This window comes from Panicum virgatum, chromosome 5K (assembly GCF_016808335.1).
Source record: "Panicum virgatum strain AP13 chromosome 5K, P.virgatum_v5, whole genome shotgun sequence".
Taxonomy (NCBI): domain Eukaryota; kingdom Viridiplantae; phylum Streptophyta; class Magnoliopsida; order Poales; family Poaceae; genus Panicum; species Panicum virgatum.
In genome coordinates, this window is record NC_053140.1 from 9,663,379 (window position 1) to 9,684,371 (window position 20,993).

At 45.3% G+C, this 20,993-nt stretch overlaps 2 protein-coding genes across 5 annotated transcripts; one reads left to right on the forward strand and one right to left on the reverse strand.

Annotated features, from left to right (window-relative positions):
- The first annotated feature begins 1,410 nt into the window (after positions 1 to 1,410).
- Positions 1,411 to 4,513, forward strand: LOC120706182 (alpha-1,3-arabinosyltransferase XAT3-like). Of its 3 annotated transcripts, none has more exons than XM_039990765.1 (7): positions 1,411 to 1,844; positions 1,951 to 2,031; positions 2,225 to 2,320; positions 2,408 to 2,480; positions 2,514 to 2,677; positions 2,831 to 2,923; positions 3,109 to 4,513. In XM_039990765.1, exons 1-7 carry the CDS (start codon positions 1,697 to 1,699, stop codon positions 4,296 to 4,298), a joined length of 1,845 nt encoding a protein of 614 aa, XP_039846699.1. In that variant the 5' UTR covers positions 1,411 to 1,696; the 3' UTR covers positions 4,299 to 4,513. The 3 variants fall into 3 exon arrangements, with proteins under 3 accessions (XP_039846699.1, XP_039846697.1, XP_039846698.1); XM_039990763.1 differs by having other exon boundaries at positions 1,414 to 1,564; positions 1,637 to 1,844; positions 2,408 to 2,677; XM_039990764.1 differs by having other exon boundaries at positions 1,415 to 1,562; positions 1,645 to 1,844; positions 2,408 to 2,677.
- Positions 4,514 to 10,772: 6,259 nt separating this feature from the next.
- Positions 10,773 to 17,328, reverse strand: LOC120706184 (CDP-diacylglycerol--serine O-phosphatidyltransferase 1-like). Of its 2 annotated transcripts, XM_039990766.1 has the most exons (12): positions 15,861 to 17,328; positions 15,600 to 15,665; positions 15,367 to 15,426; positions 14,710 to 14,800; positions 13,657 to 13,711; positions 13,490 to 13,569; positions 13,269 to 13,385; positions 13,115 to 13,199; positions 12,547 to 12,638; positions 11,774 to 12,027; positions 11,296 to 11,384; positions 10,773 to 11,196 (listed from the first exon to the last, which is right to left on the reverse strand). In XM_039990766.1, the coding sequence occupies exons 1-12, from the start codon at positions 16,025 to 16,027 to the stop codon at positions 11,069 to 11,071; spliced, it is 1,284 nt and encodes a 427-aa protein (XP_039846700.1). In that variant the 5' UTR covers positions 16,028 to 17,328; the 3' UTR covers positions 10,773 to 11,068. The 2 variants fall into 2 exon arrangements, with proteins under 2 accessions (XP_039846700.1, XP_039846701.1); XM_039990767.1 differs by lacking the exons at positions 15,367 to 15,426; positions 15,600 to 15,665; positions 15,861 to 17,328 and adding an exon at positions 15,190 to 15,351.
- Positions 17,329 to 20,993: the final 3,665 nt, after the last annotated feature.

Genomic DNA, 20,993 nt, shown 5'->3' on the forward strand with positions numbered 1-20,993 from the left:
TGCCACTTGACATACAAGTACAATGCCGCCCGAGTACTGGACTGTCAGAGCGATTTGCGTTCAATTGGCTACTACGCCAGTTGATCTCGTGGTGGCCATCAGATCAACCTTCCCATTCGGTGAACATTGAATTCTGCATCTATATTTGTCTGTCTCTGACACGTTTGACTTGCCCATGAAACTAGGAGAATGGGGGCGAGATCTAGGTGAAGAAAGATTTGGTCTTGTGTGCTAAAGTCTTACAGAAATTTGAGCCCAAAGGAAAACAATGGGGAGGTATTATAAACTTGCATCTCTGTCTACACTCAGATTTTGATTCATCAGTAGACCTGGATCAATAGCGGCTGTGGTCATTTATTTCTTTTACCTCTAACTAATTCCCTTCTTCCTCCCTATCTTTCCGGCCTAGAGTAAGCTTCTTCGCGGTCTCTTGCTCCCACATTCATGCTAAATCATTGGACACGATCACCCCCTTTCCTGCACCACCCAATGCTTGAACCCCTCTTGCAACCACCAATAACGTAGAAGGATACACATAAACCGCCTCCACCACTAGGGCAGTCTTTCCTATGGTAAAAAAAAAATTAGAGGGGGACTTGCGGGCACACATTTTGTAACTCACAACCAGAGTTAATTTCGATCACACAGGATGAAGAATGTAGAGTGCGAATGGAAAATAAAAATAATTAGGCAAATACCAAATTGTAAAATCAAACAGTAGCAATCCCGAGTCCCGGTTGGTCGAGTGGAATCTCATCACAACAGCCTTAGCTTGGTTATGCGCATTGGGTGGTTGCAAGAGGGGTTCAAGCATTGGGTGGTGCAGGACGAACATATATACTAAAAGATGGTTATGTGCAGAACTCGAAAAAAAAAAGAAACTCATTCAGAGGCGAGTATAGAGCTATCCTATTATCTAAAGAAACTTGTGATAATTAACAGTCCCAAATTGAAAAAAAGATAAAGGTCAAGAAAGAAATCAACGCAAACATGCCATCACCGCTGGTGCACGCAAAGTGCAAGAGAGAATCATCACATGGGAAATTCCAAGACTCCAAGGAAAGAGAGAAAAACAAAAACGCCCCTGCACGAACGCTCGGGTAGTGCCCGGCACGACGTGCTGGCTGAGCTGGGGAGACGAGGAACATGGCCGAGTCATGCTCCCAGCTCCCTATCAATGACACACACACACACACACGACCAGCCTCGCAACGCACGCGCCCACTCCCGGGCAGGCGGGCGTCGCGGCCCGCGCCGGGTCCATGCCCGCCGGTCCAATCACCACGCGATCCGCGGCGGAACGAGACGTCCGGTTCGGGTGGCGGGCGCCTGGCGGCACCCCGAGCCGGACGCTCCGTCACCAACCGGCCGGCGGCGCGCCGCCTCGTGAACGCACAGGCCAAAGCGAGAGGATACATAGGCAGGAGCTGCGCTGCGCTAGCCTACGCGCCCTACGACGACCCGCACGCGAAGAAAAGGGAGAGAAAACCAGAGCGAGTTCTCGGATCGGGCGACGCCATTGGCTGGGGCTAGTCTCGCTCCGGGCCGGCTTTTGCGTCCTCACAGAGAGAGAGAGAGAGAGAGAGAGAGAGAGAGAGAGAGAGAGAGAGAGAGAGAGAGAGAGAGAGAGAGAGAGAGAGAGAGAGAGAGAGAGAGAGAGTAAACCACCAGCTAGACGTACGGCGGCGGGCCGGGCATGAAGGGCGGCGGCGGCGGCAGGCTGCAGCAGCCGCTGCGCGTCGAGTCGCAGCGGTTCAGGCTGCTGTCCATCGTCGGCGGCTGCTTCGTCTTCTGCCTCGTCTTCCTCCTCTCCTCCCGCCCCGACGCCACCGCCTTCGACACCGGTCAGTGTTCCATTTCTCTTCGACCACGCACACTTCACTTCCTGCCGTTGCGCTCGCTCCGTCGTCGTCGATGGCGTGCTGACACGTTCACGCTGCTTGCTCGCAGTGAGTCCCAGGGCGTCGCTGGAGGGCGCGCGCCGGCCGGCCGCCGTCAAGACCCTGCGAACCTCCTCCGGCGCCGGCTCCGGTAGGTTTCCTCCCTCAGCTTGCCGCTGAATATAATCAACGATTACCACGGTGAAATGAACACGTACATAGAAGATCTTTTTTTTAGAAAAAAAGAGAGAGAAACTATTAGTTGCACGATGAAGTGATGAAGCGGCGATCTTCTCCTTTGCTTGGACCCGTGGCGTCAACGTGCATGTTTTTTTTTTGAACAGGTGGGGATTTCCATGTGGACGTCCTGCCGCAGCAGCAGGGGGGCAGCCTGCGGCAGAGCGTCGAGCAGAGCGCCGGCGACAAGACGGCAACAGAATGTACGTCGTCAAAGCCCAAAGATACACTAACCTTTGTCAGCGTCGTGGTTTTGTTCGTGAAAATCTTTCGGTTTTTTTTTCAATCAGGGGTCAGAGACACGGTGATCGTGGAGGAGAGGAGCGACGCCGAGGCCAGCGAAGCTGCGGCGGAGCCGGAGGAGGCCGCCGAGCGCGACGGCGACGGCAATTCCGCGGCCGCCGAGTCCAACCCCGACGACCAGCCAGCACCAGGTACGCGCTCACGCGGGAACGAGCCAGGTGCCGAGGAGAAGAAGGTCCGAGACGACGCCACCGTGGTAACCACGGCCGCCGCGCAACCCGCCGCGGAGACCACGGCGACCGCGCCCGACCGGCCAGGTCCGTGCTCCCCGACTAGGCCGGCTGCCTGACCGACAAAATCCACCATGCCGTGCACGGCGGGTACCTTACCGGGTGCCAGTTAGCCGGGGCAGTAACAGCATGTGTGCGACGTGACGTCACGTTCTTATTTCGATTTGGTGTCTGGTGCAGAGGGGAAGCCGCGAGCTGCCGGCGGCGGTCAGAGCAAGCTCCAGGAGCAGCCAGCTCGGCAGCCGCAAGAGGAGCGCCACGACGAGCCAGCACGTAGGTGCAACGGGACGGCGAAAGCAACGCCGGACCAACCCCTGTCAACTGGTCAACTTGGCGTTTTTTTTTCAAAAAAAAAAAAGAGGAATTCATTTTGAGAAACAATCACAGACTTGTCAGTCAGGGAGTGCATCATCGTGGAGCCTAACGAATTAACCAACGTGACGTCACGACGCGTGCAGGATCTGGCGGCGGGGACCACCACCGGAAGCAGCTGCCGCCGCTGTGCGACTTCTCCGACTTCCGCAGCGACATCTGCGACATGGCCGGCGACATCCGCATGGACGCCAACGCGTCGGTGTTCGTGGTCGTCGACCCGGCGAGCGGGGCCGGCGGCGGCCAGTGGCACCGGGTCCGGCCGTACCCGCGCAAGGGCGACGAGACATGCATGGGCCGGATCACGGAGGTCACGGTGCGGTCGACGGGCGGCGACGCGCCGCGGTGCACGCGGGAGCACGCCGCGCCGGCGGTGGTGTTCTCCATCGGCGGGTACACGGGCAACATCTTCCACGACTTCTCCGACGTGCTGGTGCCGCTGTACACCACGGCGCACCGCTACGGCGGCGACGTGCAGCTGGTGATGGCCAACGTGGCGTCGTGGTGGCTGGTCAAGTACGACCGGCTCCTCCACGCGCTGTCGCGCCACGCGCCGCTGGACCTCGCCAGGGCCGGCGCCGCCGGGGAGGTCCACTGCTTCCGCCGCGCCGTGGTGAGCCTGCGCGCGCACAAGGAGCTCATCATCGAGCGGGAGCGCAGCGCGGACGGGCTCGCGACGCCGGACTTCACGCGGTTCGTCCGGCGCGCGCTGTCGCTGCCCCGCGACGCGCCGACGCGGCTCGGCGACGGCACGGGCAGGAAGCCCCGGCTCCTGGTCATCTCCCGCCACCGCACGCGTCTGCTCCTGAACCTGGACGCCGTGGTCCGCGCGGCGGAGGAGGTCGGGTTCGAGGCCGTGGTGAACGAGTCCGACGTGGGCAACGACATCTCGCAGGTCGGGGCGCTCATCAACTCGTGCGACGCGCTGGTGGGCGTGCACGGCGCCGGGCTGACCAACATGGTGTTCCTGCCGCCGGGGGCGACCCTGGTGCAGATCGTGCCGTGGGGAGGGCTGCAGTGGATGGCGCGGGCGGACTACGGCGACCCGGCGGAGGCGATGGGGCTCCGGTACATCCAGTACGAGGTGGCCGTGGGGGAGAGCACGCTCAAGGACAAGTTCCCGCCGGGGCACAAGATCTTCACGGACCCGACGTCGCTGCACAAGAAGGGCTTCATGTTCATCAGGCAGACGCTCATGGACGGCCAGGACATCGCCGTCGACGTCGGCCGCTTCAGGGAGGTGCTGCTCCAGGTGCTCAACAACCTCTCGCCGTAGAAGCCTGCCTGCTTGCCCGGCCGATCGAGTACACACATCAGCTGCATAGTAGTGTATACGTACAGTACACCGGTGCCATGTATACGTATATTCATTTAGTTGGAGCTTAATTTGTATCATTATACGGATAACGGATGTACACTTTGGCGTAATCTTTTTTCCCTGAAATTGAAAGATTACCATGAGACCTCTGGGGTCATCAGTTCACCACATCACACAATTCACGTGAAGGCTTATTACAGTGGAAGAGGGAGGGGGGCAATGCTTGGGTGGATACCATTTTAGCACTGGATTTATTTGTCCCTATTTTTAGATTAAAGGAATGCATTTAGGAGTATGGGCTCTTTATGAATCAGAAACTCAATTGTTAATTGTTATTTATAAAGTTCTAACCATAGGGTACTTGTCCCCACTTGTGCTTGACTTCAAATGTATATGTGGGGGACCAGATACTATCATGAGTAGTCCATGATCATCAGCTGTACTGAATACCGACGTACCTAAGAAATCGACTGAGGCTCTGTTTAGTTCTCACCCCATAAACCCCGTAAACACAAAAAAAAAAGTCACATCGAATGTTTCGACACATGAATGGAGTACTAAATGAAGTCTATTTACAAAACTTTTTTGCATGGATTGGCTGTAAATCGCGAGACGAATCTAATGAGCCTACTTAATCTATGATTGCAACAGTGATGCTACAGTAACCATCCGCTAATTATGAATTAATTAGCATCATTAGATTCGTCTCACGATTTACAACTCATCTGTGCAAAAAGTTTTGTAAATAGACTTCATTTAGTACTTCAAATTAGTAAGATTCTTTCGAAAAAAAAATTTACGTTTCAACTAAACAGGGCCTAATATGAAAGTTCTAACTACCATCCCATCCTCCATCATTCCATCCGCTCTAGTTCCCTATGTTCCAAAATATTTTTGGATGGTGTAAATTAACATAGTGCATGCCCCTAATAGTTTGGACAAACATGACACATTCATTTTTTTTTCAGAAAACATGATAATGGAACAAACTAGGATTATGGGTTTTTATGACTGGTCGGTCATCTTTTTCAAACATGTTACTTAGGTTTCACCTGCGGATCTCAATAAAAGTAAACTAGTCATTCAAGAAAAAAACAATTGCATCTGTATTTTTGTTACGCAATTCATATGGGGTTCGGACTTATTTGTAAAAGAATTTACCTACTACTTAAATAAAATATTTGAGATTTGAGATTTTTTTAATACTTGATATTTTTCAGCATTCCAAATTACATTTACTACATTTTTTTATTTACACCAACTCTGCTTGAAAAATTAGAAAATTGGTTTGTAAATTAAACTAACTCTAGCATAAATTTATTATGAATAAGGGTATAAAAAATTCAAATATGGGATATTGTGAGAATGCATAAGTTTTTACTTTTTACACAAGCACAAAAAAATCAAGTGGTTAGAGGCTTAGGAAGACTCAAGTGTTCTTAATAACTTCGTATAAAATAATACCAGAAAAAAGAAAAGTTTTTTTTAAATAAGACAACACTTACACTGAACAATAACTACCTCTAAACTGAAATTTTGCAAATCTTACTATTACTAATTGGATGATCCTTCTGAAGCCTCCAGGTGAAGCCACCTAGGATCATAGATGGACAGTCTAAAAAAAATAAAGAAATCCTACAAATTCTCACAAAAATCAGAAACATTCGGCCATCAATTCGGCAACTCTAATCATAATAGCCATTGGATCTATTATTTTTTTAATAAATTATCCACCTTTGCCATTATAAAAATAGACTAAAGTAACTCCCTAAATATGTGTCTAAATTACCCACCTCTGCCATTATAAAAAATAATCCAAAATAACCCCCTAATCTTCATGTAAATTACCCACTTATGCCATTATAAAATAATATCAAATAACTCCCTCAATTTTCATATATATTATCCAATGATAACATAATAAAAGTTAAAATCAACCCCAAATCTGAAACAAAATTATGTTATTATAATAAAATTTTAAAGTGCATCAATATAAAATTCTAAAATACTATTCCTATGATTATTAATATATTATTTATTTTATTATTTATATAAACATATATACTAACTATAAGGTGTTTATCACCATATATTCATGTACAAAAGAAGAGATAAGAATACCAATTTTTATGTTGTTCACATAACTCAAACAAAGTGTTCAATTAAACACATATCAAATATATATAGAGATGTGACGCAAAGTGAGAAAAAATTATTAGTAACTAAACCTATCACATTTATTACAATTATATAATGATAAATATGTATCTTTGCAGTACTGGATTAGAATATTAATTGGTTAAAGAGAGCGTGAGATAGATAATTATTAGATAGATATCTCTAATAGCCCGTGCGGGAGCACGGTTTGATAGACTAGTAGAAAGAAACGGGAAAAAGACTCTCACAAAAAATAGAAATTTTACAAAAGAAAAGAAAAGGAAATATAGTATTTAACATAATGCAAAAGGAACTAGGGTTTCCAACTTTACACATTAATTAGTACACTACCGAAGTAAAATACACCATCAATCCATTCGTCCATCCTCTTAACACTCCCTCCAGGAAAAAAGGAAAGCAAAAGAATACGGCATTTAGCATTATTTCACCACTTGCTATCATGAAGGGCGGGATTAAGTACGGAAGTCAAATGATGTTAAATCCATCTCCGGAAGCAGCTCCATCTTGCGTGAGAAGATGGTATCTACTAGTCCTTGATGTGAACCTTGCTGTGCTAAAAAAAGGACTGCTTCCTCGCACGGCAAGGTTGCATGCAGGGTTCACCTAACCGGTGGGAACCGGTCCGGTTTGACCGGTTACCGGTCAAACCGGTCCGGATCGGTTCCGGTTCCGGCCGGTACCCAATCGGCCAAAATTCAAAATTTAAATTTGAATTTAAAAAATGAAAAATTTCTAAAAATACTTCAAGGTACGATGAATTTAATGGTGTCAAATTTTCTCAAAAATTCATTCGTTTAACATACTTTTCGGGCATTTAAAGTTAAAACAAAAAAAGAAAAAAAAATGAGACGACCCATTAAAGCCCACTTGGTAAACCAGTCAAACCGGCCGGTAAACCGGCCTAACCGGCCGGTATACCGGTTACACATGCGATTTTAAATTTGGATTTGAATTCAAACCGGTCAAACCGGCCGGTAAACCGGCCAAACCGACCGGTAAACCAGTCTAACCGGTCGGTATACCGGTACGAACCGGTTGAACTGAGTTTTTTTAATTCAAATTTGAATTTGACCGGTTTCTACCGGTAACCGGTCAAACCGGTCCGGTAAACCGGAACCGGTGGCCGGCGGTTTGGGGTGTCCGGTCGGTAAAAAAAACCCTGGTTGCATGTGCCAAACGGAAATAAAATAAACAAGCTCCGATGCTCCATCCCATCAGAGCCGCCAAGAAACCAATTTGTGCAAGGTAGCCAGCTGATGCTGCACTGTGATGCATACGCGTCCTATAGTCCTCGAGTTCAACCTGCTGCTTACAAGTATAGTCAAGTAGCAGTAACTAGTCCAGAGCACCTGCATGCATCACCTCACCTGTCAGGGTGTCACAAGTGGATCACAGCGACTGGAACTGAAAGGCCATGCTTGTGTTTTTGCCGTTAGCCTCTCTGGATCCCGCGGCTTGCTGCAGCAGGTAGCTTGGCGGTGAAGATCACAGGGTTAGATGGCGAGTCGCCGTCTGCTATACATTCTCTGAGGATGGTGGCCTGGTGGCTGGTGGGCACAGCACAACACAGCGGCATCGGCCGCCGGGTCATCGGAATACTTGATGGCATCTCGTGCTTCGGCGTGCGCCAGCTGAGGCTTAAACTTGCCAATCATTTGCGTCAACACATTGCAGAAGCATGTGAGTGTAATTTTAGTTTCCTCGTTATTCAAATATTTGACTTTTTTTGGGGCGAGGATATTTGAACTAGTTGTTCTAACGAATTACCTGATGAGTGATGACCTTTGTTCGTTCGTCAAAAAACCTCTGATGAAACCGTCAAGGGAATTCAAAACCATCAATGAAAATCAGTAACCGACACAAGCTGAGAGTGAGAGCCGCTGACAAGCACTCTGTGGACGCTGAAGCTTCGTTTTCTGTCTGAATTCTGAAAACGAGAACCGGAGCTCCGCCCGCTCGTTTAGCCGTAAACATCCATCATCTCCGAACATGAACAAGCCAATTTAATTTCTTGCAAAGGGAGAACTATCGGAGGCTTTCAGCGTCGTGTCGGTCGAATTACGAGGCACGCCACCACACGCTCTCGGCTCCAAGGAGAATCCTTCTCCTTGCCAACCCTTGCTGGGCGCCTCGTACTCAGAGGCAGCAGCATATACCTACGCAATGCGAGGCTGATAAAGACAGCGCAACAACAGCAGCCGCCGCCGCCGCCGCCGCCATGGCCAGCCCACGCGGTGGTTCGCGGGGTCACGGCCGTGTCTCGAAGAGGGCCGCACGTTTGAGTTCGTTGGCTATGCCCATGTACTAGTTTATAGCTCCGGCTTGTCCAAGACATATCAGTCACGGACGACCAGAAGATGTGCATTATATATTCAACCGAACAAACACATATATAGGGACACACACACACACACAAACATGTAACCACTCCATACAGTTTCCAAATGAAAAGAGAGGCGGATGTACAGAAATGGCGACGAAGTGCAGGACGAGCAATCAAGCTTGATGACGACCGACACGATCAGATCAGATGCCATCCAAGTAGCAATCAGTGCGAGCAAGTAGCAAATGAATGGGATGATGCGATTCCAGGAGGAGGAATGAAAGGAAAGGTCGTATCGCATCGATCCCTGAGAAAGAGTCCGGCATAGTATAGTAGAGTTAGATCGACCATCGTTCTCGAGCCACAATTCAGAGGCTTTTTTTCTTCTTCTTCTTCTTTTCGCAAAAGGCATGGCATCACATACGAGCTAGTCCGGCGGTTAATGCATCGGGGCCACGCAAACGACACCGATCGTGATGCGTGTTCTGGTTCTGGTACCAAAAGTGTAATCGCTGGACGCTGGTGGTTAGCAACTCGCGTTTATGGGCTGATTGGTCAATCATCGCGAGTACTTCAGGTTACAGATTTGCTTCTTCTTTTTTTTTTTTGATAGGAGGTTACAGATTTGCTGGCTGTTGTGTTGGCATCTGTCTCCATGGGCCATGGCTATGGCTAAACAAACTGTAGCAGTCGGATGGTTGTTGCTTGCGTGCCTCGTGCAGGTGGAAAGCGAATCGGGCCTTCGTTTGGAGGGACCGACCCAAATTTATTGGCCCGATAACATTCGATCCACAAGTTGCGGCCCATGTATATGGATTAGCCAATATGTAGGCCCATATAAACAGGCTACCACTTGGGCCGCGCCCGTTAGATGCTGCTGCTGCTGGCAGATTTGGTGGGACTAGACCTGAATACTTAGCTGGGCTGCTGCCAAATTGGACGGCGGCCCAAATCTCTCGAAAGGACAAGAAGAAGAAAACTAGAAAAGTTCGGATGGAGCTTGGGCCGTGTACACTAGCTCCGTTTTCTTCCTGATCAAAAAAAAAAAAAGCTCCGTTTTCTTCTGCAACAATTGCCGCGCAGCACCCTCATTCTTGTGCTGAAGCCTGAAGGTCTGACACCGAACAAGTGAACCAGCAGTGGAGCGAACAATAAGAATCTTTGCATAGGCCTGCTGGAACCACACGGAGGCCCAATCTAGAGTGGACACGAGCACATTCATCACCAGCACAGGCCTACCACCCCCCTACCTTCACACATCACAAGACACCTGAATCTCCGGCCTAATCTAAAAAAAAAAAAAACTGAATCTCCGGCCATTTACACATCAGGTACAGCGCACGCAGTACTGCCACACTGTAACACTGAAAGGAAGGCCGTGTTTAGTTACAAAAATCAAAATTCCAAATTTTTTTTCCGGCACCTACATGGAGACTTAAATCTAGACGAAATAAAAAACACATTGCGACTGCTGTCTGTAAATGGCGAGACGAATCTAATGAACCTAATTAGGCTGTAATTAGATGCTAAATTGCTACAGTAATGCTACAGTAAATAACCTCTAATGACGGATTAATTAGGCTCGCTAGATTCGTCTCGCGATTTACAGACGAGTTCTGTAATTATTTTTGTAATTAGTCTATGTTTAGTACTTCAAATGTAGAAAGATGTCTTTTCAAAAACTTTACAACGCGCAACTAAACACGGCCGAAATCAAAGTAATTCCCATGCCCAAGGTCGTTGCTGCAACCAGCAGAGCCCTCTGAAAACATACCCCCTCCCTACAGAGAGGTGTCAGCGCACAGCGATCTTCAGAGATCAGAAACGAGGGGCACTGTAACAACTTGAAGTGTTGCAGAATATTTTTTTTTCAGGTGTTGGATCCAGAGCTCAAATGATTGCATCAAGATAACTCCACATTTTTCAACAACTTTGGACTGAAAAGATTTGAATCTTCATTCATAATTTCATAGGTTGCATCAAGCTAACTCCACGTCTCAAGAGCCGATGGGCAAAGTACGTCATTACAAATGAATTAAAGGGGAACTGCTATCCTACTTCGCTGGTGAAAAATCGAACAAGGCATAAAAATTTCTCATGGATAATCCTCTTCAGACCACCAAGGTCGGCTACCACTACATGTACACAATTTGAATATTTTTTTTATGTACACGGCAACACTGAATTGGGCAAAGAATGGAGGCAAATAAATAATTTTGGTCACAATTTATAACCTTTTCCTTATCATTGTTCGGTAAATTTTGAAAGTCCAGACAAGAAGGAAGAGCACGAGAAGCAAGGCGACCCCCGTCCAGAATGTGATCAGCCACGACGGCATGGACTTCGGAAAGAGACCTGTTCAGGATCCAGTGCAGTCAGCACGGTTTACGGAGGAAAGAACTAAAGATTACTACTTGCAAGTTACATGCATAGAGAAAATGGAGCGGCACTCACCATGTCCAAACTTGATGCAGATTAGGAGCTCTACAATGCATATAGCCAGGGAAAGCCAACAGAAAGATCCTACCTTTTTAAAGGGTTTCCTGAAAACAATTATTACAAAATTATCTCACTAAAAATCACATAATAAATATTGGGGACTTGGTTCCTGTTTGTATAAATTAACTTGTTGATTCCAAAATGTTATATTTTTTTGTTTGATTCCAAAATGCTATCATATGCACAGTTCACATGCAACCCATGTCTAGTAGACAGGAGCTTATTATAGCCAACATACAAGCACATGTCCACTGTCAGGTCTAGCATGTGAGCACGGCAATAGTTCATAGTAAGCACTCAGCAGACGGAGCATCCAAATTTTCCTGCTGTTGGAACAGCAGTAGTGTTGGGATGAAACATGCCAGGGCAATTGCATACTGATTACTGCAGAGCAGCTTTGTAAAATCTGAACCAAGTGACTTCAAAATTATACCTGTCTTGCAAGTAGGTATTATACTCGCGGATGGTTGGTATCGCAATTAACCACCAAAGAACCAGCCGATAGACGATCAATGGGTTCCGAGGAGGAATCCACAGGCAGAACTTGAGAAAGAATGTGTTCAGCTCGACAGCCATGAAAACAATGCAAAGGCTCAGAACCTGGATGAATCTCCAAGGACCCAGCAGGGGGTACCACTCATCCTTGTCCCACTGCGCTGGTGTGAACTGGCCTAGCGTCCTTTTGACCTAAGGAGAAGAAAATGCTAAAACAAATAAATAAATGCTGCGAAAGGCCAACTCTTGATGTTAATCAAGATTCCAAGGCTGATGATAATTTCTGAAACAAAAAGCCATGCATAGTTTGAAAGAAAAATTGCTGGTTGTGAAACACGAAATAACTTTGCATTTTATTAGTTTTATTTTATGTTAGGGCCTATGTGTTGCAGTTAATCTATCAAACATATATTATAGTGTGAGCTGTTGCACTGAAACACTTGAGAGATTGTATCAAATAACAAGTTCAGGCCAGCCAAGGGACATTTTAATAGACAGAACACAGAGTGTCCTTGTCTTGGTTTCCCAGCACATCCCACATGCTCACGACTTATCACCTTATCATGGAACTAAAGCAGGACAAACATCATGTACAGTTTGGGAGCCAATATGTTCCCTCAAAGAGGAACATCCACCAAAACTGGGAAAAAGGTCCAGCGCCACTGCATGCTTTGAAGAACAACTCATTTGCCTAACATCTAGTGGACGTACCTTACTGATAATGTTGGGTTGGCGGCTCAGGCCAACCCATACATATGTCTTCCCATCAAAGTACCGCACAGTTCTCATTCCAGCCCAAATACCTGAAACAAAGACAAAATGGCATCAGTCAAGAAGTGTTAGTCTAAAACTTGTGAAAATGAGTGGTAACCACTAAGTTTACAGAGACATGAATGGAAACATTCTCTAAATCCAGCAACTAATAATCCAGTTCATGAAGTACAATTCCTGCAACCATTTCTCTGTTCCTCATCCAAACCTAAGAAAAAACTTAATTGAAGACCAATCTTTCTTGTTTGCAATCATCGACTCATCACAGTGCCATGTTTAATGTTGCCAGGGCATGTAAAAGCACTAAGGTATTGTAATGTAATTAAAGTGTCAAAGGCATCAGAGGGCATGTAAAGGCACTAAGGTATACTACAATAAACCCATATCGCCAGTGAGTCAGTAAAGCCATAAATCAAGGTTGATTTCAATATGTGCTAAATGCAGGTATTCAGGGGCAAAACCAACAATCCTATGCAGAAAAATACTGAAAGCCACATAAAAATCTCACCAAACCAATTGCAGATCAATATGTCGAGGACAATGCTATCCCACCAGCATTCGTTGAAATTTGGCAACATATGACGAAAAGTGAGCTGCAGTGCATATACATTACGTTATGAATCTAGGTTTGGAAGCTACAAATCAAAAGGAATATGGCATACCTCCATCAACTCAAATCCAATTGATAACACCCACAAAAGTGGTTGGTTTCGTATCATTATAGCTTTACCCCACCATCCAAGGATATGAGCGATAACAAACTCATCAAAAATGATCTCCTAGAAAACCTATATTCAAATCAGTAACTTGAAGCATAATGAACAGTCAAGGCTGCTTAGCAAGAAGTATATGAGTAATAGGTCTGTGAATGAAGTCATCATACATTAACATTGTTAAACCTGCTTTTTGGATGGTCAGGTACGTATATGCGGCAATCAGTTCCATAAGATCTTTCAGGCAATTCTGCTCAAATTAGATATATCAAATCAGGATTTATTCAAGCACTTAAATCTAAATTACTGAACCATATTTGAAAATTGAATGCGTTACCAACACCAAGATCGGGATGAAGGTACTTCATGAATTGCCTAGCATCATCACGAGTCTGCAAAATGAATTAAATGAAAAAAATGAAATGCCATGTTTACTAGGTTTTGCTGCTTTTCTCTTTGATATCATTGCCACTGAACTCTTGACTTGTTGAAACACTGGTTTTATCTTATGAGGATGATCCCTCGAGTAATTTTTTTTAAAAAAAAAAGAATACAGCATCATAGCTGGTTTTATCTTATGAGGATGATCCCACGAGTAAAATTTTTTTTTTAAAAAAAAGAATACAGCATCATAGCAAAGATACGGAGGGAAATCTGGGACTGTGATTGCTTCGCATGGTGGAAGCACAGGAGTGCACAGCTCCTGACCTGGTTTCAATCCTCAGCAGGAGGCTTTGAAGAAAGATATGGAAAATATGTGATGCAGGATGAAATAAATTTGAGCTGAAATCAACTTCTGACAAAGCAGTCAGTTAATTTATTTATTTGTCTGCAAATATCATACGATACTTGACAAAGTGCCGTTGGAATTTTGACCACCTGTATGAATATCCTCTACAATCTGAAACACAGGAGTATAATATGCCACCTATAAATGTTCCTACTGCATAAACAAGCTAAGGACTACAAGCAAACATTATAACTCACTTTAGTCACCCTAGTTTCAAACTAAACTATTTGCAAAAAAGGAGTTTCAAACTAAGCTATACTAATTCCAGATTACACGAAATTGGTAGTTACATTTGTTGTTGATACTTTTATATCATGTTGCTGATATGATTGCTAGATACCTCTTTTTTTACAAAAAAAAAACAATGGTATGTTGAAGAATGAGGTCAGGTACTTGTAAAACTAAGGTAAATTTAAGGACCTACAGGGACATCTGGACGTCTATGTGTCTCATTACAATGTGTGAAACTGTAGGTAATGATACAGAATTACAGATTTTCTCAATAGATATATAAAAAAATAGAATTTAATTCTTTTGACATGTGCAGTGAATGAATCTTAAAAGAATTATTGAACAAGGTTAATGAAAAACTGAACATACCTGGAAAAGCAAAAAAGTGAGGGCCACAAGGTAGACAACTGCCATCCCGTGGACCAGCCTCCAAATGGCAGGATGTGGTCTAATGAGTACACTAAATCACAGTGGAAGTAAATGTCAGTGGCAGCTCGCTGAAACTTGACATGCTTTACTAACAAAATCTATAGAGAAGACTTCGAGGAAGTCCTACTTTTCTTCAGAAAAAAATGAAACAAACCCCTTGCTTATTTATTTTAAACAGCATATGATCCCATGTCATCAGGGAGAGACCGAAGAGCAACAAATTTATTATCAGAAGATGTGATTCCACTCATAAAACTGTACTGCGACAGAGGAAATGAAGCAATCTACAGAGGAAGGTTGTTTATTGAATCATATTAACAAGATGATAAATTTAAACATCGAGTATGCAGGAATGCACCACTTTTGTGCCAGCAAGTGTCTATTATCCTTATTATATCTATCTATATGACAAAGCGCTACCTCACTGCTTTCAGAGATATAAGCGATTCTGTCCTGGACAGGGGCAGCAGGCGTTCCATGCCTTTCTCGACTTTAACTGCAATGCCTTGGGGACGTCTCTCTCAACCCCCTTGGGTTGAGTTTTTTTATATCGTGATAGAATATAATAAAAATGAGGTAAAGAGCTCTGCAACTCACGTTGAAGGTGCCTGAAGAAAAGAGTAGGCCAAAAACACAGCAATCATCGCAAATACACCCCTGTTGACAAGACATAGTACAAATTAGTGCAAAAGCCCTCGTTAAAATGGCGATCAGCACATGAGGTGAAAAAGAATGGTGATCAGAAAAGATCGAGTGCAGAACCAGAAGAGCTTCTTACCAAATATCAATGAAAAAGAAGGGAGAGAGAAGAAGAGGATCCTTGCACATACCTTTTAACCGACGAAACGCGGTCAGCAAATAAGCTCCTTTCTGGATCCAGAACACCACTTTCCCAACTGACAAAGATCATGAAACAATCTTCTAAGTAATATTTTCAGTGATACTAACAATGGTGGTTCAAAACGAAGAAAAAGGTTTACCAAAAATGCAAAAAAAAAACAGACCATAATCAACAATACATCATTATTATTTCTAAAAGGCATATGTTCCATTCTATAAAGTTTCCATAGATAAAAAGACTCCAAACTCACATTAAAATGCCTGTTCCCATCAGCAAGAGTGAGATCGTTCGAGGTTTGTAAAACCATTCTGTCAATGGATCGACATCACCAAAATTATTGGGTGATCCTACAGTACCATTGCAGCCGGTGCCATTATATTCTCCGCGAGGTTTGTGATGACCGTTGACCTCCATCATTAGAGCCTTGGCAATTTACTATCTGCGAAATATTCAGAGTAGCATATGAGAACATATAATCTTATTGATCGTCAGGAAGGCAAAAATTTCACCAATCCACTAGAAATAGAGCAGCATTTTGCTACAGATGTACGGTATCGAGTCTTCCAGCGAAATAAAGTTCTAGCATCTGGATAATGTACCACTAAGGCCAAGGAAATAAGGGTTACCAGTAGGTACAAGTGGATAATAGTATGTCATGAATGGTCCAGCATATCTGGGAATAATCACTTGCATAGAACCAAAAAACAAATTTGCCGTTCGAAAAAAAAATTTGTTTGGAAAAAAAGGAACGAAACATCAAGCTGTACCCTTGAAGCATAAAACCTACGGTACTTTCCTAAGGACAAGTTCTGTACTGCTTGCTTTATCATTTTGCCAGAGATCACTCAATGAGTCCTACCCATCACCAAAACGATTTCAGAGGCATTCCGGCTTGGAGGCGCCACATTCCGAATGGTTTCGGATATTCCCAAACAGCAGGAGGGGTGGGTGTGTGCTGCAATAATCAGAGGCTGCACGAGAGCAGAGCAACATACCAAACCTGAAAGCAAGAAGCAAGCGCGAGAAGAACGGACCTGCACGAAAAAGAGGAGCAAAAAGGATCGAGCAATTCAAAAAAAAGAAGAGAGCATGTAAAAAGGCCCCCCGGTTCAGCAACTGTGGAAATAATTAGGGAGAACAGTGATCCGTACGCCTCCTCCAAATTAAGAACGCAGAAAAGCTAGGACGCAGCAGCTTTTGCAACGCAGCGGAAAAAAAGGAAAAGCCGAGAGAATTTGAAGATGCGCACATCAAATCCGGTCGAATCCTCCGGCGAGCCCCTCCCACCCACGAACGCGAGCGCGCGCGTAAAGGCCGACGAGCAGTCAAACGCGGAGTGATGCAGGCGACGAAAAAAAAAACGAGGAAAAAAACGAGCTCTCGGGAGGCATTGGGCATTAACAGCAAGAGACACCGGAAAGCTGGCGTCTTGTCGCGCCCCCCGCCCGCACGCTTGCGGCGGCCGCACGCGCGGCCGCGAGGAGGCCTCCTCGGGCTGTTCGCCGGCGAACGGCCAGGCAGCGCATTAATCCACGCCGCAACAGTCCAGTCAAAGCGCAACCGAAACAGTAACCGCCGCCGCCGCCAGCAACAGAACAAACCCCGGAGGGTTTCCAGCACCGGCAAAGAAGGATTAGGGCGGCTAATCTCCGTCCACATCGGGAGAGCTAATCCGGGATTCCTGCGGCGATGGCGACGGGAGAGCTGGGAGGGGGGGAGCATGGGGAGGGGGGCGGGCGGGGGGAGAGAGAGCACGTACGCGGTGGAAAGCGACAGCCGCCGCGTGGCCGCCGTACGATCCCGCGTGCGGGGGATCCAGGCCGTCGAAAGCGACCCAGGGATTCGCTCGCGCCCCCCTCTCCCTCTCTCCTCGCGCTCGCTTTCCTTGGCTGTCTGCAGCTGCAGCAAACTGTTTAGAGAGAGAGAGATGGGGAGAGATAACAATGGTGTTGTGTTGGAGAGAGCGCGGCGATGTGCGAATCTTTTTATAAGAGAGAGAGAGTCGGTCAAAGGGAAGGGTAGAGAGAGAAAGCGAGGAGAGAGAGAGGGAGGTGCCGATTAAGGATGGATTCGGATGTCTATTCGGATGTCAGATTTTTGGTCATTTTTCTTCGATTATGGACAAATAAGATATAGACTTTACTATGTAAATTCATAGCCTTGTATTTAACATTGATCTTGTAAAGATTCATAAAAACTAAACCTCAAATTTATCATATATATTCTCAAATAATAGATATAAAAATTCGAATACGGATCGGATACGGATACGAATCTTTTTTCACCTTTTTAATTGTAGGGAGCAAATAATACATAAAAAAATTTATACAAAATTTTATTCTTATGTGTAATAATATGCTTGATAATATAAAAAAAAGATTAGCATAAAATTTTAAACATATCTATTTTAAAATATCAAATTTGTTTGAAGAATTCGGATGTTTAGATCCATCCTTAGTGCCGATTGCGATAGAGAGAGAGAGGAGAAATCGGAGTCTCGCAAGGGATCATTGGGGCATTGATGACCCGCTCGATGATGCTCTGTTTCTCTCTCCTCTAGCGTAAGATGGGACCCGCGCGGCCCGTAGAAGGAGGTGCCACCACCTTCCCCCTCTCTCTCTTGATTGATTTAAACATAAGAATGCCAAAACCAACTTAAATCCATGGTCTCCCCGGCCAGAACCACTGTGCCGGTTAAGCACCGCTAATGCGACACATGGGGGCTTTGTTTAAACTTTCAAATTGTGAATCTAGCTGGTGCCATTGTTTAATTCAACATTTGGCAAAATGCGTTAGCGGTGGAGGTATTACTTACCTTGTTCGATTTCTTTGGATTAGGTTTTTCAGCTGAATTTGCATCCGGACAAAAATTTTCCTTCACTTTTGTACAAATCCCTGATTTTCCCCGTTGTCAATGAGTAAAAAAAAAGTTGCCTAATTTTTTTCTTAGCAGTACGCTTGAGAATTGGAATTTTTCATCCCATATAGTACCAAGGGGGAAAAGGAAAAAAAGGCTGAGGTAAAAAAACTACTTTCTTGTGCAAGGACCCTGGAGGATGAGGATCGACAGGATTTCCATGCCGCTGATGCAAATAGTACTTGCCACAAGACAGCCATCAATCAATCCCTTTTTAAAATTATATATGTGGACAGGGTTTTGACCATGTGGGCAAGGAAAATGATGGTCACCACATATCAGAAATCAGAAGAAAATCATAACGCATTCAAGTACAATTGCAAAAGGGAAAAAAAACTTGATGTGGTGGGGTTGAGTGCCAAACCATAAATGGCTGGAAGGAACCCCATCTGGTCCATTCTAGCAACAGCTATTGGGTCACCTGCCATGCCCTTGAGCTGATCAGGCACCCAACCACAAATTGGACATTAATCCTGAGCTTTCCCGTTTTGGGAGCCTAATTCGGGTACCACCGCTTGCTTTGATGCCTTTAATGGTGGCATGACATGACATGACATGGCAAACCATGTTAGGGGATTGGATCATCATGGGCGAAGAATTTGCATGTAACATGCAAGCGTACTCCATCATTAATTAGATGTTCTAGATAAGCAATGGACGAGCGAGTGCTCCGGTGGGGCAGCTTAGGACATCTCACACAATCATTGCACTTGCAAGACGTGTTATTCACATGGTACAAGCTAGATATGAGTGGTAAAACCTAAAATAACGACAAACAAGAAGTAATCTCTGATTTTCTGACACTCGTATATAGATCTATTTCGAAAAATAACATACTTTTTCACTGGTGAGGTGTTTGTGGTAACCTCATCGATCTTAACATGTGTTATCTACTGGCTTAGTCTCTCGAAGGTATCCAACGAGACAACGTGTGCATGAGTGTGTGTCCATCACGCAAGGGTTTTTACACACGTGTTCTATACTATGAAAAACTGAAAAAGACTACGAGATCAAGAGAGAGAGAGAGAGACTCGCGTAAAAATCCCATTATATTGCTCCTGATGAGCAGCTCAACGCGCGTCTAGCAGATTCACAGCCGAGCTCTGTCCGTGCAGATTTCATGGCGCGCCGGCCAATGATTGGGCTGCACAACCACTACTGGACAGGATTTAAATCGGGAGGGCGATGAAGCCATGGACGGCAAGGAAATGAAAGGCACGAGCACGCATGCCAGCGGCAGCCACCAGCAGCTCACAGGGGTGGGGGGCCTCCCTCCCTCAATGCATGCAAGCATCGCCGGCCGGCCGGCCGGCTGGCATACCCGGCAGTACGCCAGGCGTCAGTGTACGGGCAAATGCGCCGCCGGCCAACGCCTGACTGACCGCCCGTCGTCAGTCGCCGTCGCCTTTCCGATTCGTTCATCTATCCTCGCTCATACCGCTTCGCCGCCGCTAGACTATACCATGTACGGCGGCGTGTATTTTTTAAACAAATCAGGAGAGCTGTCGATTATATTAAAAAAAAATAAAATCTAAATTTGGCAATACAACAAATGGAAGAAAAAAATGAGCAGATTGAATTAGGACATCAACACATAGGAATACACGCCGATGTGCCGTGGTGTTGCAACCTTCGACCTTCCCTCCCATACGGAAATATGCTCGTCCAGCGCCTCCAGAATATTCCCACCAACTGTCGCCATATTCCAGCTCGGTTTTCACTTTTCAGGCAAGATCAGAATTTTGAGTTAGTAACAATAATCAATTTTCGTAGTCACTTGGGTAGTAGCAATATTTTGTTTTCCCTTGTCCATGAATTAAGGACACGTTTGTAAACTGTAACGCAGGAATTTTACAATCACTTCATAAAAATAATTCGATTTTTAGTGAATTTTTAATTTCCCCGTGATCCAAAAGGAGACAAATAATAAATAGGTTTCAGGAGCAACAATAATATGGCTGGAGATACGGTGTGTGTCACACAAAAGCTAGCTGTACGCAACGGTACGGTGGTGAGTCGTCACGTCGAAGCGCGTGAGACGGACTGTTAGTACACGTACCAATAGTCAACTAGTGTGCGTAAAAAAAGATTATAGTGCCCTCCTCCCTTTCGCTATCGTTTCATCGAAGGGTCTAGACTCTAGAGATGGGCTAGTCATCAAACAACAAAAGGCAAATGCAGATGCTGTACAGGGCCGGTGAGGTGAAAGCTAGGTGTCCCAAGCACAGGACGGGACTGATCTTATGATTTTATTTCAGGGCATCTACCATCATTCCATCATGGATTGTTAGGTAACTCAGAATAAGAGTAAAATGCACAATGTCTGATGTTTTAGGTTCGACTTAAAATGCACATTTAAAACATCTCCACGAGTTCCACAGTTAACCCTTCTTCAATGATGTGTTATAAGAATATCTCGGTACTAGTATTTTTATGGGTTATCAGACGAGATGCTTTTAAATTTAT